We start from the raw sequence: 17,021 nt of genomic DNA, 5'->3' as shown, positions 1-17,021 counted from the left end.
ACAACAACGTCACGAAGCTAATACATGGAGAAAGAGTATAGCGGATGATATGTGGGATAATGTTCGTGAACAAAGGGAGTTAGAATTGAATGGAGACTGTTAAAAAAAAATTATCTCGTTGCACAAGAATAACATACTATTGATATACATAGATATGATCATTTTTATTTATTTATTTTCATTTGATTAAAGATCATTTTTACTTGCAAATGAGGATTTGTTGTTTCTTAAAAGAGAATGAGTTAGGAATGAACTCTCTCAAACTCCTCCAAACTCTCCCAAACTCCCTCTAATAAAATCTCTCAAACTCTCTACACTCCCCCAAACTCCCTGAACTCAAAAACACCAAACTCTCTCAAACTCCCTACACTCTCTCAAACTCTCTCAAAATACCCAAGATTCAAAATACACTCAACTCTCCCAAAATCACTCGAGGACTAACCCCCTGTAAATCTATTATTAGGCTAATTCGAATGCACCAGTTAAATGCCTTTGTTTGCCGTTTTTTCCCCACCATGAGTACGGCAAAGTGGCAAACCTAATTATCTAACTGTCATATATACAACTTAGGCATACGAGATAGAGTCTCTAACGAGCGATAAAGATTCCATCGCTCGATGGTCTTAAAGCCGCTCGACGGTCAGAAGAGTGCTAGCGATAATTTTTATGTTGCTCACTTCAATGATCATCGCTAAGTTATTTATCATCCAACGGCCAGAAATTCCCTCTATAAATACTCCACTTGAAATTCATTTCAACTGACAACATAATTTCTCAATCTCTCACTATTCTTCTAATCTATAACAATATAAACTAGTCACACCTTATCTATATTTCTTAATTTCCTGTAATATGGATTCTCAATCTTAACCTCGGGAAAAGAGTAACAAATCTAACAAAGTCCGGGGTTCAAAACTCGGTGTTGCTGAAGATGAATATATTTATTGTGATTATGTTTATTTTACCCTAGATTGTATCAATGGTGCACAACATAATGATAGAACCATGTGGGATAACATATTTATCTAATATCAATAACAAACTATGAATATCAATGATCATCGTGCAAATGGATTGCACTGACGTATATGTTAAGTAAAACCGGTCTATTATAATCAATACGCAGTGAAAAATCACTTTTTCGTAGTTTCGACATTGCTTTGAACTAACCTATATATATGTTAAGTAAAACCTGTAAATTTAATTTCCTTCATTAAGAAGGCCCCAAAAAGCTATCAGAGTTGACCGAATTAATGTCTTACTACAAGATCCGAGTAACCCAGTGTAACGCGTTTAAGATCAACCTTGTAGTTGTAGTGATTTTTCCCTCTGTCTATACACAAGGGTGCATTAGGCTGTCCCTCATTTCTTTTGTAGTGTCGAAAAAGTGTACGCCAAACACCAAAGGATTATCTCAAGACTGCTGAAAATAAAAAAAATAAATATCAAAGACACTCACTTAGTTACACCTTTATTCATTGACAAGTCTAAGTTAAAAATCTTTGATTTCGTAATTGAAAAACTAGAATTAAGAATAAAGACTTGGTTAGGCAAAATATTGTCACAACCCAGTAAAATGGTGCTAAATAAGTCTATTATGTCTAGCATGCCCATTTTCAGTATGGGATGCTTTGTGCTACCTAAGAAGATTAACAAAAGAATTAATTACATCCAGAGAGATTTCTGGTGGGGGAAACACACCAACTCTAAAGGTATATACATTAAATCTTTTGATTTTCTTTGTAAACCTGTTAATCAAGGAGGATTAGGTTTTAAAGAGGCAAACAAAGTAAACCAAGCAATGATCAGCAGAATTGCTTGGAGGCTGGTGAGTCATCCTGATGACTTATGGGCACAAATTCTAAAAGGTAAATACTTCAAAAAAAACGGGTGCTCTCCTATCCAAGAAGAAATCACAAGCTTCTTGGATTTGGAAATGCATTCTTCAAGGAATTGAACATATAAAAAACCACGGCTTTTGGGAGGTGGGTGATGGCACCTATATAAATATTTGGGAGGATAAACGGCTTCCTAACAGAACTGAACCTCTTGTGAATTCCTTTCACAATGACCATTCCAATATAACACTTGTTTCACAGTTAATTGACTGTAAAACTAAGAATTGGAATAATCTCTGCTACATTATTTGTTCGACACTACTCTAGTCAATGAAATCAGTAACATAAAGCTATACACAACAGACAGGGGTATCTTGAAGAAAGACAAACTCAGATGGATGCTCACAACTAATGGGGATTTCACTGTGAAATCATTATATGCTAAACTTCAAAATCAAACTGACTCTAATCCCATCAAAACTAAGAAATTTTGGAAATAACTTTGGAGTATGAATACTTCACAGACAATAAAGTTATTCATTTGGAAGTGCTTACAAGATATTTCACCTACAAAAACAAAACTTGGAATAACATCAGAGGAAGAAAGAAAGTGTTTTTTCTGCAAGCGAGTGGAAGAAACAACCTTCCATTTATTTTTTGAATGTGAATATGCAACTGCAGTTTGGCGGCTACATCTAATGCCTTGTCAGGGAGTATTCTCTAACCCTTCTTACATGAATATCTCTTTCCTTGATATGTATAACAACTGGTTGGCAGGGGATATCAATTCAATCTCTATGGAACTAGCTGCCACCAAATGCTGGTTCATTTGGAAAGAACGTTGTCTTAGAGTTTTTGAAAACAAAAATAGAACCCCAAATCAGCTAGCTATAGATATTGCAAGACACTATAACTATTGGCATCCTTCACAATTGCTAGGAACATTACAGAGCATCACCAAAACTTATGTTCAAATCTGCTGGACTTTCCCTGCTACTAATTTCTATAAATTAAACTGCGATGCCTCATGGTTATCTGCAAATACTAATGCAGGTTTTGGTTTTGTCTTGTGCAATTGGACATGAACTTTCAAAGGTGCAGCAATGGGCATTTGCAGGTCAGAATCAGCTGAAGATGTAGCTCTGCTACAGACAACAACATGAAACAATCTGACTAATTTGGCCATTGAAGGTGACAGCCAGAACACCATCAACTACTTGCAAGGTAAACCAAGCTCAGTCAAGTGGAAATGTGAGGCAATCCTAGATGAAGTTAAGAATATAGCTCAGACTCTATCCGATTTTGGAGGCTTTCAATATGTGGATCGCAAAGCTAACAAAGTGGCAGATGTGCTAGCTAAGGAAGGAAGAAAATCTACACACCAATCTACTATTTTTGCTGAAACACCATCTTTTTTATTTCTACCAATAGCTTTTGACACTGTCAAAGCTTATGAAGTATGTAATATGAATGCTACTTGTGTACCTTTCCAAGAAATGACTAATCACACAGATTCAGTCAACAGGCGGACAACTCAACCCGAGTTAGTACCAAATGGGTCTGAATCTGCAGATTAGTATTTCTTTCAGTAATATATCTTGGTTATTTTCAAAAAGAAAAAACAGTCTACACCTTTTCTCAAGAAAAAAAAGGAAAAGAAAAGAAAAAAGGAAACTAAATCCTCTCATTAGATTTTTGTTGGTCCTCAGTGGGCTTTTCAAGTTTGGGTGGGCAAACTAGTATGGCCTTACATCTTTGCTGCAATTTAGTGGTCCATTTGGGGTGAAAGAAACAATGAGCTTTTTGAGGGATTTCAAAGCCTTCTCACATCCAAGAAAGAGCAGGGAGGACTAGCTAATTTTATTTTGCACTAGTCACACTCACAGTGCAGTTGCACCGACATCATCCAAAACTATCCAAGAATAAAATTAGTTCTTGGTTAGTTAATTTAGAATTGTAAAAAATGGAAAGATGCGATTTAAACCCACAATCTTAAAAAAAAATAAAAAAAAATAAAAGACTTTGCATTATACATGCAATGGCAGTTGTTGAAGAAAAAGGTTCATGAGTAATAAAGTTGGCGAACATTCATTGGATATGTGTACGTAGAACCGCGGTCTTCGAGCACCTTCTTTGCGAAAATGGCATAAGTAGCTTCAGTTGGATGAGCCAAATCCCAAAATACATGCTTGGATCGGTCTTTACAAACTAATGGCGCCGGACTGACCATTCCTAGAGTTGGATCCGCTAGCAATTTAACACATCCAGTTTTGAAATCCTCAAAACCTGGTTAAAATCCACATAGACAGACAAAATTAATAATACTCATTTGTCAAGTGGTTAATCTTTAATCAACGTAATTAAATATCCAACTAGCGTACCGTATGATTGATAATTATCGAAAATATGAGATAACACTTTGTAGCTATCTACATATACAAATTTGGATTCAACGAGATTCGCGTTCAACTCCACGAGTAGGCTCTTCAATTTCTTGTTGAACAACATTGCTGCATCATTCATGGCACTTCTGCAAGAATCACCGGTTGTATACAAAGCTCTTTCTATCGGAATGCAACCAACCGGTCCAACATTTGCAACAGCTATTTTTCTTGCATCCATTTCATACAATCTCTACATATATTGATTAATGACCATGAAAATGCTTATCGGATGTACGATTGAACGTAAAAAAGAAAGTGATTTGAGTAACTCATCTTACTGTTAGCTGAAGTCTGAATTTTGAGATCATTGAATCAACAAATATTTCCGGGGATTCCAACATCTGCTTAGGTATTGAAATAACTGGAGTGAAGTAGTTGTCAGTGAAATCGTTGGAACCCACTACTACAGCGAAAAGAGCTTTTTCAAGAAGTATCTTGGAACCACTGCCACCAAGATTCGAGATTATATAGTTCCTTGTATTCGCAAAATTATCGACTTGTGCATCCATGTTGATCGTATTACGCTGCATAATCAAATATTGCTTACATTTTAATCACCAACACTAGGAGGGACAACGTGTATATGTCGAAGAGATCCATCAGACTTATGAATTACGTACTAAGATAGCGCCAGTGTCACAAAGAATTCCAGCACCACCACAAGCATAATTGACTCCACGAAGAACGACATCTCCAACTGTAGTTGGATCCAAGTAAGGAGGAATATAATCTTTCACTCCCAACTCTTCTCCTGCTCGACATCGATAAATTATTTTTTTGAAACAAAAGGTTATATTAAAAGAGAAAAAAAAAAAAACCCCAACAAGGTCAATTACAACACATAAGAGTATCCCAATTACTCCAGACAAGATTTGGGACAACAAACTTGAAAGTATCATTATCACATTACCATAAAATTACTACTTGTTTGACCAAATCAATACTTTCTTGCACACACTTATGACGACCTCCGAAAACCCTTCCGTTCTGTTCCTTCCACAAAACCCAACAAACCGCGTAATGCAAAACTTGCCAAACCTGTCTACCCCTACCACGCAGCACATTAGTGGTCCACGTTTCAAACAATTGCAATAACGTGCTTGGGAAAGGCCAAGCAATTCTGAAGGCCGCAATGAAATACTTCCAAATATCAAAAGCATATGTGCAATGAAGGAACATGTGATTTGCAGATTCCCTTACGTTGTTACAAAGAACACATTGATCACTTTCTAATTGAACACCACGATGTCTCAACATATCTCTAGTGGGGAGAGAATCATGAAAGGAAGCCCATAAGATGAAACTAACCTTGTTAGGAATGTTGGATTTCCAAAGGAATTGATTGAAGCTGCACTCCTCCAAGTCACCTATAAGATTCTTATAACAATTCAAAGAACTGAAGTTTTCCATAATCTCCATTGTGTCATCCTCGTCCACCAAAACAGGCAACTGATGCAAGTCCCGCTTAAGTAAATCCCATTCAAGTTGCTCATTCATGTTCAAATGTCTCACAAAATCGCAAACCAACTCCCCATTCACAATCATGTCCGAAATTGAAGCGTTTTTCAGCCTTGCTGCTTTGAAAACAACCGGAAAAAGATCCTGAAGTGTACCCCTATCTAACCATTGATCCTTCCAAAAACGAATGCCCTTCCCTTTCCTTACCTTGAAAGACATCATATTTTGTATTAGAGGCACCATATTAGTGACATTCTTCCAAAGACTCCTTCCTTGACAAGAATTATCCGTACCGGGAATTAGAAGATTATTATTATAAGAAAATTTTTCATTCACAGTTCTCCTCCATAAACTATTCTTGTTTTTCCAAAATCTCCAAATCCACTTAATTAACAAAGAATGATTTGTTTTCCTCAGATTCTTCACGCCTACCCCATTCTCCTTCGGGATGTAAATTTTCTTCCAAGAGACCCAAACCATTTTCCTTCTACCTTCCGCAGCTCCCCACATGAAATTGCGCATGATCTTAATCATTTTCTTTTCCACACTCACCGGAAGATAAAAAAGCGAGAGATAATAAATAGGTAGACTTGCCAGAGAGCTCTTAATAAGAATTAACTTACCCGCTTTATTAAGTTGTCGTTTCTTCCATGATGCCAACTTTTGCTCCATTCTTATCAGCACTTGATCCCACACCGAAGTACTACGCCAATGGTTTCCAATTGGCATCCCAAGATATAAAAAAGGAAGCTTCTCTGTCTTACAGCCTAGTTCTCTAGCCAGATCATCTATAACCCCATCAGCTCCCACACTAATCATAATGCTCTTATCTAGGTTCAGTTTCAGACCCGTAATTGTTTCGAATACAGCCAATATAATCAGCAAACGTCTAACTTCCTCCACTGACGCATCAATAAAAATCAAAGTATCATCTGCAAATTGAAGATGAGAAATAATAGAACCATTTTCCGCCACTTTAAAACCCGAAAGCTGACCCCTCTCCACCGCATCGTTAATAAGCTTAGAAAGAATTTCCACCACCAGAAGGAAAAGATACGGTGATAAAGAGTCACCTTGCCGAAGACCCTTACCTGGTTTGAATTTTTCTGTAGAACCACCATTCACAAGAATAGAAAGATGAGTAGTAGTTACACACCATTTAATCCAAGAAATCCATTTACATCCAAATTCGTGCTTCTGAAGAATTGTGAACAAGGCATTCCAATTCACATTATCAAAAGCTTTCTCCATATCAATCTTACACAAAATTCCTTGTTTTCTTGCCTTTAGCCTGCTGTCAACACATTCATTAGCAATTAAAACACCATCTAGAATTTGTTTGCCATGAATAAAAGCCCCAGAGACCAGTCTTGGCATCACCGTCTTCAGGCGAACTGCAAGAGTCTTAGATACAATCTTGTACACCATACCAATAAGACTTAGTGGTCTATAATCTTTAGGAGTACAAGAGTCCTCCTTTTTTGGAATAAGAGTAATAAAAGAACAATTAAAGCGCCAATCTATTGAACCAAACCTGTGAAAGTCATTGATTAGCCCCATAAATTCATCCTTTAAAGTACTCCAGCAGCTTTTGAAAAATTCAGTAGTAAATCCATCCGGACCGGGTGCTTTGTTACTGCCCATTTTCCTTACCACCTCCCAAACTTCATCTTCCGAAAACTCGCGCTCTAACCACCTTCTTTCCACCTCTGTAATTTTCGGAAAGTGCAAATTTTCCATACCCGAAGACACCTCATCTCCCTGCGTAAAAAGATTAATATAATAATTTCGGATATCTTCCTTAATTATTTTGATATCAAAACAATCACGTCCATCAATCTGTAATTTTGCAATTGTATTCCGCTTCTTCCTTGCACTAGCCATACTGTGGAAATATCTGGTATTCAAATAACCCCACCTAAAGTCATTTTGTTTCGATCTCAGCTGCCATTTCTTCGCTTCCATTGATTCAATATTTCTCAACTTCATCTTGCATAAATTTCTCTCCTCCATTTGAGAATGAGTTAGCATAACCGTTTCCTCCATTATATTAAGCTCATGAATTCTTGTTGTGAGCTCGTCTTTAACTCTGGAAAAATGGCCGAACTCCTGCTTCTTCCAGGGCTTAATAAAATGTTTCAGATTTTGAAGTTTTAAGAAAAAACGAGTACTTACACTACCAGAATAAGTCAAGCTATCCCACCACAACTTCACATTCTGAACGAAATCCTTGTGCTCTATCCACACCCTATCTACCTTGAAATATAGATTTGAAGGCATGACCGATTCAGAAATAACCAAAATTGGATTATGATCTGAAATTGTTCTCGTCAAAACCACCTGCAAAGCATTCGGAAACGCCTCTTCAAAATCATGGCTAAACAAGAATCGATCCAACTTGTTTAGCATTGATGTATTCCGACTGTCGCCATCACCACGATTCCTTTCTTCACTGGATCGAATTGCATTCATGTCACCCGCTATACATATAGGACCTGTCCACCAATTCCTCACCTCGTACATATCCTGCCAGAACTCTGTTCTTGGCTCGTGTTCACAAGGGTTGTACACGTTGGTGACTGCCCACTGGAATCCGTTAATTCTTGTCGAAAAGGAGACTGTAATATTATTAAACCCAAGTCTCTCGTCCATCTTCTCAAATCTGCTGCTATTCCAGATTGTTAAGATTCCTCCGCTATTTCCATTCGACGGAATGTAATTCCAGTCGAAATTTTCATCATACCAAAGTTGACGCACAAACATATCTGTCATGTTTTGAATCTTCGTCTCCTGTATCAAACAAACTGCACACTTCTGAGAATGAATTAAATTCCTCACCGACACTTGCTTGTCAAAGTCATTCATTCCTCTTATATTCCAACATAAAATTTTAAAATCCATTGATGATTACTTCTTCCCTTGCGGCACAGATTTCTTCTGCACTACTTACCTCTTCCACATTACCATTCACAGCAACATTCTCCGCTTCATGTTCATTTGCTTTTTCCACCCTTTCTGCATCTTCCACATAAACATCTTGTCCTCCCTCTTCCGCCTCTTCGTCTTCCTCTACTTCTACTCCTCTGGTCCACTGACGATAAAGATAAACCAACTCAGTCATGTTGTTTTTCAAAATATCACGCTGCTGTTGATTAATGGTTCCGTAACTACAGGCCACCTTTACTAACGAGAGGACTGTGTTCTCTATTAAACAATCTTCTTCACCTGCAGTACTTCGCTTCACCTTCTCCAAATTCTGCACAACTCTGTCTTCCAGACTATTTCTCCTTATAACAAAAGATCTCTCCGAAGTTACAGAGTTATCATTGTTTTCCAGTGGAGAGAATCTGGATCCCGATGTTGAACCAGTCCATTTCCTGGAGTATGCGTTAGAATGCTCTTTTGAATGCACGTTAGAATGCGCATTATGTTGTCTTGGTGTAAGTCCCCATCTTTCTTCTGTAGTTTGCAGATTTACATATTCATTCTCATTATTGTGTGAGTTTTTTATCATCCTCATACACTCTGCTTGTTTTCCCTTTCTCCTGAACATGTGTTTTGGAAGCAATTCCGGACGTCCTTCCATCTTCGTATCCTGAGCAGTTGTCAGCTACATTATCATCTTTAGATAATTCCGCCATTTTCATCTCAAATTCTGCTACTTTATTTTCGTACTCCTTCTGACTCCATTCCTGTAATGGCTTATAAAACACATCCCACTGAATAGTTAATACCCGCTTAACTCCACCTATCTCCTGAACCACAACCGTCGGAATTTTGTCAATTTCTCCCCTGACAGACATCCTGAAGAAGTGTATTCTTTCTTTCTTCTTAATGTTTAATGTTTCAGCTGAAACTCTGTCCATTCCTCCTAGATTGTCTGCAATTTTTCTAAAATTTTCCCCCCCCCCAGAATCTTACAGGCAAACCACGCACTTTTATCCATTTTTCAGCTTCACTAAACATCTGTAGAGGAACGACTTCCATTTCCTTCATTGTTTTTTCCTTTTTTCCTCTGACTGCACCCTGTATATTATTAAGCTTTGGAAATTCTTCTCCTTGCCACTTGTACACCTTAATAATTACTCCATTCTCCTCCCAGATTTTTGGCTTCCATAGACTTCTCCACTCATTGTTTTCCAAAGGAATAAGTGCTGTTAGTTTATTCTCTTCCTCCAACTTCATGTATCTTTTCCAACCTAGTCTCCTTTTGATCATTGCAGCTATTTTTCCCCACCCTATGTTCTTCGAGACTTTTACCACTCCCTTCATTGCACTTTGCTGAGATAAGCTTGGAAAGTCATCAGCTCTCAAGCTTTCTCTTGTAGCCTGACAGTTCTCTTGAACTACAAACTTTTCCAAAACAATTGAAAGAGTATACCAGCACTGGTATTTCTCACCACAGGGGAAGCAAAGACTAAAAGTTCTCCCTTCTTCGTTCTTCCTGTATCTTGAGACTCTCAAATAAGTTCCCTCACTATTTACTTTTTTCTGTGCTAGATAAATATCTCCCCCCATCTTCTCCTTCCATGTATCTGCTATCATTTCATCTTCCATCATGTTGTCGACGATTGTCTTCAACCACCCAATCATCTGAGGATGAAAAGCTAGCCATGCCCTGTATCCATTCCGTCCCCTCTCTGTTATCTTCACAATTCTTATCTTGTCATAATAATCAACTTCCATCGTATATGTCTTCCGCTCCAACTGAAAAAATTTTCTTTCCGGATCCTGTGAACCCTTGTTTGCTTCTAGTTTATTCTGGTTGTTACGTAACATTCTCAACGATCGAGCTTTCGATCTTCCAGTAATCATAAGCCAATAACAATGAAACCGTAAACCCTAATTATTTAAAACCCTAAAAGAAACTTTAAACCCTAAAGTAATGGCGACTAAAACAAACTCCACTAACCAATAAATCCCGGCCCTAAGAGGAAGGATCAAAGAATCCGTTCTTAGACAGCGGAAAAGTTCAGTTAGCACATTGTCAAACTGAATCAATCAAGATTGATTCGATTGAGAGGCTGAGTCTGTGGTTTTTTGAAATCGCCATGTGAGAGAAACTCCGTGGAGTTCGGAGCTCTAAAGATTGATAATATATTATTATTCTCGATAAATTATCATTTTGTCAAATTCAAACGTGCAAATTAACAGAGTATATTCTTACCTATGATGTCGACAACTGTTCTTCCATTTGTAGAACGACCTGTAAATCTTTTCCCGCTAGGAAAATCAATTCCATTAGGGTAGTTATTGTTTTTAGTCAGAGGATTAATGTAGTTAATGTTGCCAGCATCAACCAAGGAATCTCCAAAAATATACATTGCCCGAGGTTCGTCCATATCGTGACTCTCCAGGGGTGTTGCAGAATTAGTACTGCTGCAACTCAGCGTAAACACGGTAAGAACCATAAGAACATTCGTAAGAAGAATATGTGCATGATGACAATTCGAGTAAGAGGAGGTACTTCTAATCATTCTGGATTCGGTTTTCTGTTTTCTTACGTAGGATACGAAATTATATGAATCTACGCAATCAAAAGGCCTGTAATTTTGTCATGACCATGACTTTTTTATTGCACTTCGTATTGCCAGTTGGTTGGATTTTGGATAACATATTGTGTGTAACCCATTTCTTCAGACCTTTATGTACTATATGCAATGCAGTTGATCATAAAGTACATCCCATAACAAGAGTAAATGCGCCTAGCTACTTTCACTGTATGGATGAAGTGTCTGATGTCAGAAATTAAAGCATGTGAATTAATATGTACAACCATAAATATCGGTGTTGTTAAGTATATAAAGAATTAAAACTTGAATGTTGGGACTCTAGTCCCACATTGGTTAGATGAGACTTAATTGGGTAGTGTATAAGTCAATGGGTACCCTCAATCGGTTTTCGAGTTGAATTCTACTCATGGCCTTATGACGAGTTTAGGATCGGTAACCTAACACCGAAAAACTTACATTGAATTACATTGTGGATGGAATACTTGGCAATTTTCACTTGTGGTGAAATGATTTTACAGTGTATATATATGCATACTGTAGGTGAGCAAAGGCTCATGAGTAGTAGAGTTGGCGGATATTCATTGGATATGTGTAACTAGAATCACGATCTTCGAGCACTTTGTTTGCAAAAATGACGTAAGTAGCTTCAGTTGGATGAGCAAAATCCCAAAATACATACTTGGATCTGTCCTTACAAACTAATGGCGCCGGCTTGTACAATTTCCAAGATGAATCTGGAAGTACTTTCCAACATGCAGTTTTGTAATCCTCAAAACCTAGTTAAACATCACAACAAAGACAGATACTCATTATCAAGTAGCTAGTTAATTTCGAGTCAATGTAACTAGATATCCAACTTACGTACCATAAGATTTATAGTTATGGAAAATATGAGATATCACGCCGTAGCTATCTACATATACAAATTTGGATTGCACAAGATTTGAGTTCAACTCTATGATTAGGCTCTTCAGTTTCTTGTTGAATACCATCGCTGCATTATTCATAGCACTAATGCAAGAATCACTGGTTGTATACCATGATTTGTAATTCAGTGCTCTTTCTATTGGAATGCAACCAACAGGTCCAACATTTGCAACAGCAATCTTTCTTGCATCCATTTTATACAGTCTCTACATATAGTGATGAAGAACAAAATAAAACATTCGATGTTTTTGTAAACGTGTATTGGAACGAACAAACGGAAGGATAGAGTAATTCATCTTACTGTTAGTTGTAGTCTGAATTTTGAGATCATTGAATCAACAAAAATTTCCGGGGAAACTAACTTTTGCTTAGGTATTGAAACAATCGGAGTGAAGTAGTTGTCAATGAATTCATTGGAACCCATTACTACCAGGAAAAGAGCTTTTTCAAGAAGTTTCTTGGAACCAACACCACTGATATTCGAGATTATATAGTTCCTAGTATTCGCAAAGTTATCGAGCTGTGCATCCATGTTAAACCGATTACCCTGTACAATATTGCTCAAATTTAATTTAATCATCAACACTAGGTGGAGAACGTGCATGTGTATGCGTATAATAAAGCTTATGAACATACAAAGATAGCGCCAGTGTCGTTAAGAATTCCAGCCCCACCAGAAGCATAATTGACTCCACGAAGAACGACATCTCCAACCGTTGTTGGATCCATGTAAGGAGGAATATAATCTTTCACTCCCAACTCTTCTCCTGCATGATACATCAACGAATGATTTTTTAATCGAATTCATGTTACAAAGAAACCCAGCAAATAACAAATTATGTCTTACCTATGATGTCAATTATTGTTCTTCCGTTTGTAAAACAACCGGTAAAAGTTTTCCCGATAGGAAAATCAATTCCAAAAGGGTAGAAATTATTTTTTGCAAGTGTACCACTAATGTAGTTATTGTTACCAGGATCAACCAAGGAATCTCCAAAAACAAATATTGCGCGAGGCTTACTCTCCAAGGGTGTGACTGAACTAGAACGATGGCAGCTCATCGTAAACACTGCAAGAACCATGAGAAGAACATTCATAAGAAGAAGATGTGCACGATGAGAATTTGAGTATGAGGAGGTAATTATGATCATTTTGGGTTCAATTTTCTGTTTTCGTGCATAAGATTCGAACTTTATGACTCACTGCAATCAAGAAGCATGTACTCTTGCCATGATGATGCCTTTGTTATTGCGTGTCAGATTAAATAACCGATGTTTGTACCTCATTTTTCAGACTTTTGATTCTGCTATATATGCAACCAAAAATTCTTGACAAACCTCCCCAACTAAATAACCCAAATCGTAGTGTTTTCAGTAAGGGGATGACAGTTTTGGGTTGTTTTTCGGGGGTTCTGTCTGTCTAGAACTACCCATATCCAATGCTGCAGCTGACCATTAAATGCTCTTGGGCACCATATGGATTGGGACTTTAAACTCAATGAACTGTCTGATAATATGCTCTTGTGATGGAATTTTGAATTCAGATTTTAAATATCAATATCTATCAAATTGTGCCATTTGAGTGTCCAAAAAGAGAATTTGTGCAATATCATTTGAGAAATGCATGTGAGATTACCTTCTTAAATGAAAGAGATGCACAAGTCTCCGTTGCACTAGACAATGGATTCAGATTTCAGCTACGCTATGCTATTTACCTGTGTATATTCCCATCTAGTCAGTCATAATCATGCAGGAGGTAAGTCCAACCAAAATCACCTATGATACCAACGGCGTGTATCCACTTGACGTTCTCTATCAACGGACTGTGGATAACTCCAAGTTAAAAATAAGAATAAAACGAAATAGAACATTTACTCTTTAAAGTTGTTATCATTGAAAGCTAGCAGTAATATGGATCTGATAAAGTAAAATTGTTAGCAAGTAAGACAAGCAAATTGCCAAAATCAAGCTGTTAATGCAAACAATACATGTTAGTTGTTGTAAATAAAGCTGGAAAATGGGATAACAAAGAGAGGACCATGTTCATTGTTCATGCAAACACCACATGTTATCCTTAAACCGCTACTTAAAATACTAACGAATTCTTGTGGCTAGCTACACTCTACCACATAAGTTACCAATACAAGTGTCAACAAAATGAAACACCTTGACAAGTTTTTCCCTCGCAAAAGATCCCGACAGGTGATTGGATGTTACACAAATGTGCTCCTAATATTGTGATTATCAATGGGGAGAATGGGTTCCATCAATCTGTTTCAGTGGAGATTTCCGTCGGGATTTTGGGTCAGTAAGGCTAGCATTTTCCTCGATAAAAAACCAAAAATTATTTAATCAGTTAACACACTAAGAGTTAGTCTTATCTGGATAGAGTGAGACCGTGAGACCACATTGCATTGCACGGCTTTCATGAATTGTCTCGATTTCTCTCTTCTTTTTATATATATAAGAAGGTTATATTTATAATACAATAAGTTTACAATGTCATCTTTATCAAAAATATTAGACAATATAAATGGTTTACTAATTTTTTCCCCCTAAGATGCAAAGATATATGATGACTCATATTCATGCTTCCTTGGATAGAGTATCCGCTGCCGAATTGTGTTTTTTACTTATGTATCTTACCTTAGCTTGTGGAAGTGTATCCAGAATCACTTCAACTTCTTTAGTTGTGTTTTCAGCTTTCGAAGGTATGTCCTTATAATTCTTATTGATGAAGTCAGCAATACCTTTGTAATCTGTGACAATTGACACACTAGATAAAATATTATCTTCCAATCTCGATTTCTCATTTTATGTTGCAAATCAATTCTATCGAATATCCCAAATCAGTTCTCTCATATACTTTTTTTAGTCAAAGGATTGGAAGAATAGAAAGTTTCATTCTAGAAAGGAACCATATTAAACAAGAGAGAAAGAAACGGAAAATAGGAACCGAACAAAATCGACGTGCTAAACGTTTTTAAGATTTGGCTGCACGAACCCTAATCTTGATCTTGAAATATGCGAGAAAATCGAAATGCAACTACAATTTGTGGAACTAAGGAAAGAGCAGATGAACGTCCAAGACCAGTTACTCCTTTAGAAGCTTTAGACAATCTAGTAAAGAAATTACTAGAAGCCGCACAACCAAATGCAAACCTGCGAAGTGAAGTAACCGCCTGGCTGACTTCAAGGTTAAAATTATATGTAACAGTCATAAGATCTGAGATGAGGTCACCTCTACCGGCATATCGTGTTACTGGATTTCTTATGTAAATGATGCATGCATTATTATAAGGCTTAGCAGTGCCATTGTATAATGCACAAGTACTGACAGGTTTGTTCGCTTGAGAACATTGGGGTAACATGCAACTGACTGGATGGTACGATGATGAATTATAACCTTTACGGCACCCAAACCAGGGTAACTTTCCACCGAGGTCGACTACTAATTTTACTTCGGCTTGAGGAGTTCCTTGGTTGATTTTGATCATATATTGAAGGATTGATGGGTCTCTTTCAAGATCGAAGCTGTTACCAGAAGGATTAGGAGGAATTAAAGCATTGGAGAAAGAGGAAAATACGAAGAGAAAAAGAAGAATAAAATGAGTAAATATTAGAATATAACATGTATACAAGAATTCCAAGTGATCATGAAGACTGTAGGGATAAAGAGAAGATCAAGTGACAAAAAGATGATCAAGTGACCATGTAGTCAGGCACATAAAGTGGAGACCATATCAAATTCAAAATAGAGTCAAAGTCAAGATGAAGTGATCAACACTCAAGTTATCAGAAGATCGACGGAGATCAAAAAACATAAAAGATTGACGGAGATCAGTTAAGTTTCCAAAAATAAAATGATCTTGTGTAATTTAGGTAGTTTTCTAGACAAATCAAATATCTAGCTAATTCCTACTCCCTCCGTTTCAAAAAGACAGTCCGCTTTGACTTTGTCAAGATATTAAGGAGACCATAGTAGTTTACATGCCTACCCTTAATTACTTGCCTAATTTATTTCAATAAAACTCTTAGTAATAAAAACTACCAAAAATTGTTATGGGAATGTAAATAGGAAATACAAAAAGGAATGAAGGATATATTTGTTTCCTTAATTACACAAATTTCATTAATATTTTAGATTGAATCTCATTAAAAAATATTTTATAAATATAAAAACTTAAGGGTATATTAGAGAGTTCATTGGAAAAATATGACTATAAACAGAAGCTGGACATAATTTTGAAACATACCAAAATGGAATAGAGGACGATCTTTTTGAAACAGAGGGAGTAGTATTCATATTTTAGTTAATTAGATATATATTCTAGAGAATAATATAATATCTTATATTAATTATTTATACTCTATAAATAGAGAGTCTCAATGTAGTTGTTAATCATCTCAGAATGTTCTGATGATCAACATTATTATTCACTCTACGGGGTTGTTTGTGGACGTAGGTCGAGTTGACCGAACCACGTTAAACATCGTCTCAATTATTATTTTGGTATGTAGATTTGTTTCTTCTTGATTGTTTTATTTTATCATTGATTTGATTTTATTATCTGTCTAATATCAATGATATCCATCTTGAGTTTGATCTACATATCAAAAATTAAGATGGTTTCAGTGCAATGAGGCTCTCGATCCAATCGCTTCTGCGTTCTATTTTAATGTTCAATAATAATTCCATTTTAAATTGAACATCAATATTTTTTGATCAAATATATATAACAAAGTTCTTGTCTGACATTTTTATGTTTTTTTTTATCGTCCAAACAAAATTTCCTAATCCTGATGCCTTTGAGTATAATCATTAACTTATCACATGTGTTC

The 17,021-nt window shown here is 36.6% G+C and overlaps 3 protein-coding genes across 3 annotated transcripts; all 3 read right to left on the bottom strand.

The window, feature by feature from the left end:
* Nucleotides 1-3,900: 3,900 nt before the first annotated feature.
* LOC113279219 (GDSL esterase/lipase At4g16230-like) lies at nucleotides 3,901-11,217 on the bottom strand. Its single transcript, XM_026527919.1, has 5 exons — nucleotides 10,908-11,217; nucleotides 4,903-5,033; nucleotides 4,561-4,806; nucleotides 4,220-4,472; nucleotides 3,901-4,124 (listed from the first exon to the last, which is right to left on the bottom strand). Exons 1-5 carry the CDS (start codon nucleotides 11,215-11,217, stop codon nucleotides 3,901-3,903), a joined length of 1,164 nt encoding a protein of 387 aa, XP_026383704.1.
* A 271-nt stretch (nucleotides 11,218-11,488) lies between these two features.
* Nucleotides 11,489-13,394, bottom strand: LOC113277567 (GDSL esterase/lipase At4g16230-like). Its single transcript, XM_026526630.1, has 5 exons — nucleotides 13,028-13,394; nucleotides 12,817-12,947; nucleotides 12,482-12,727; nucleotides 12,119-12,386; nucleotides 11,489-12,029 (listed from the first exon to the last, which is right to left on the bottom strand). Exons 1-5 carry the CDS (start codon nucleotides 13,329-13,331, stop codon nucleotides 11,806-11,808), a joined length of 1,173 nt encoding a protein of 390 aa, XP_026382415.1. The 5' UTR covers nucleotides 13,332-13,394; the 3' UTR covers nucleotides 11,489-11,805.
* A 685-nt stretch (nucleotides 13,395-14,079) lies between these two features.
* Nucleotides 14,080-15,676, bottom strand: LOC113279218 (basic 7S globulin-like). Its single transcript, XM_026527917.1, has 4 exons — nucleotides 15,230-15,676; nucleotides 15,046-15,085; nucleotides 14,826-14,938; nucleotides 14,080-14,148 (listed from the first exon to the last, which is right to left on the bottom strand). The coding sequence occupies exons 1-4, from the start codon at nucleotides 15,674-15,676 to the stop codon at nucleotides 14,080-14,082; spliced, it is 669 nt and encodes a 222-aa protein (XP_026383702.1).
* Nucleotides 15,677-17,021: the final 1,345 nt, after the last annotated feature.

Source organism: Papaver somniferum, chromosome 5, assembly GCF_003573695.1.
Source record: "Papaver somniferum cultivar HN1 chromosome 5, ASM357369v1, whole genome shotgun sequence".
NCBI lineage: Eukaryota > Viridiplantae > Streptophyta > Magnoliopsida > Ranunculales > Papaveraceae > Papaver > Papaver somniferum.
This window is presented reverse-complemented; position numbering and strand designations above follow the sequence as displayed.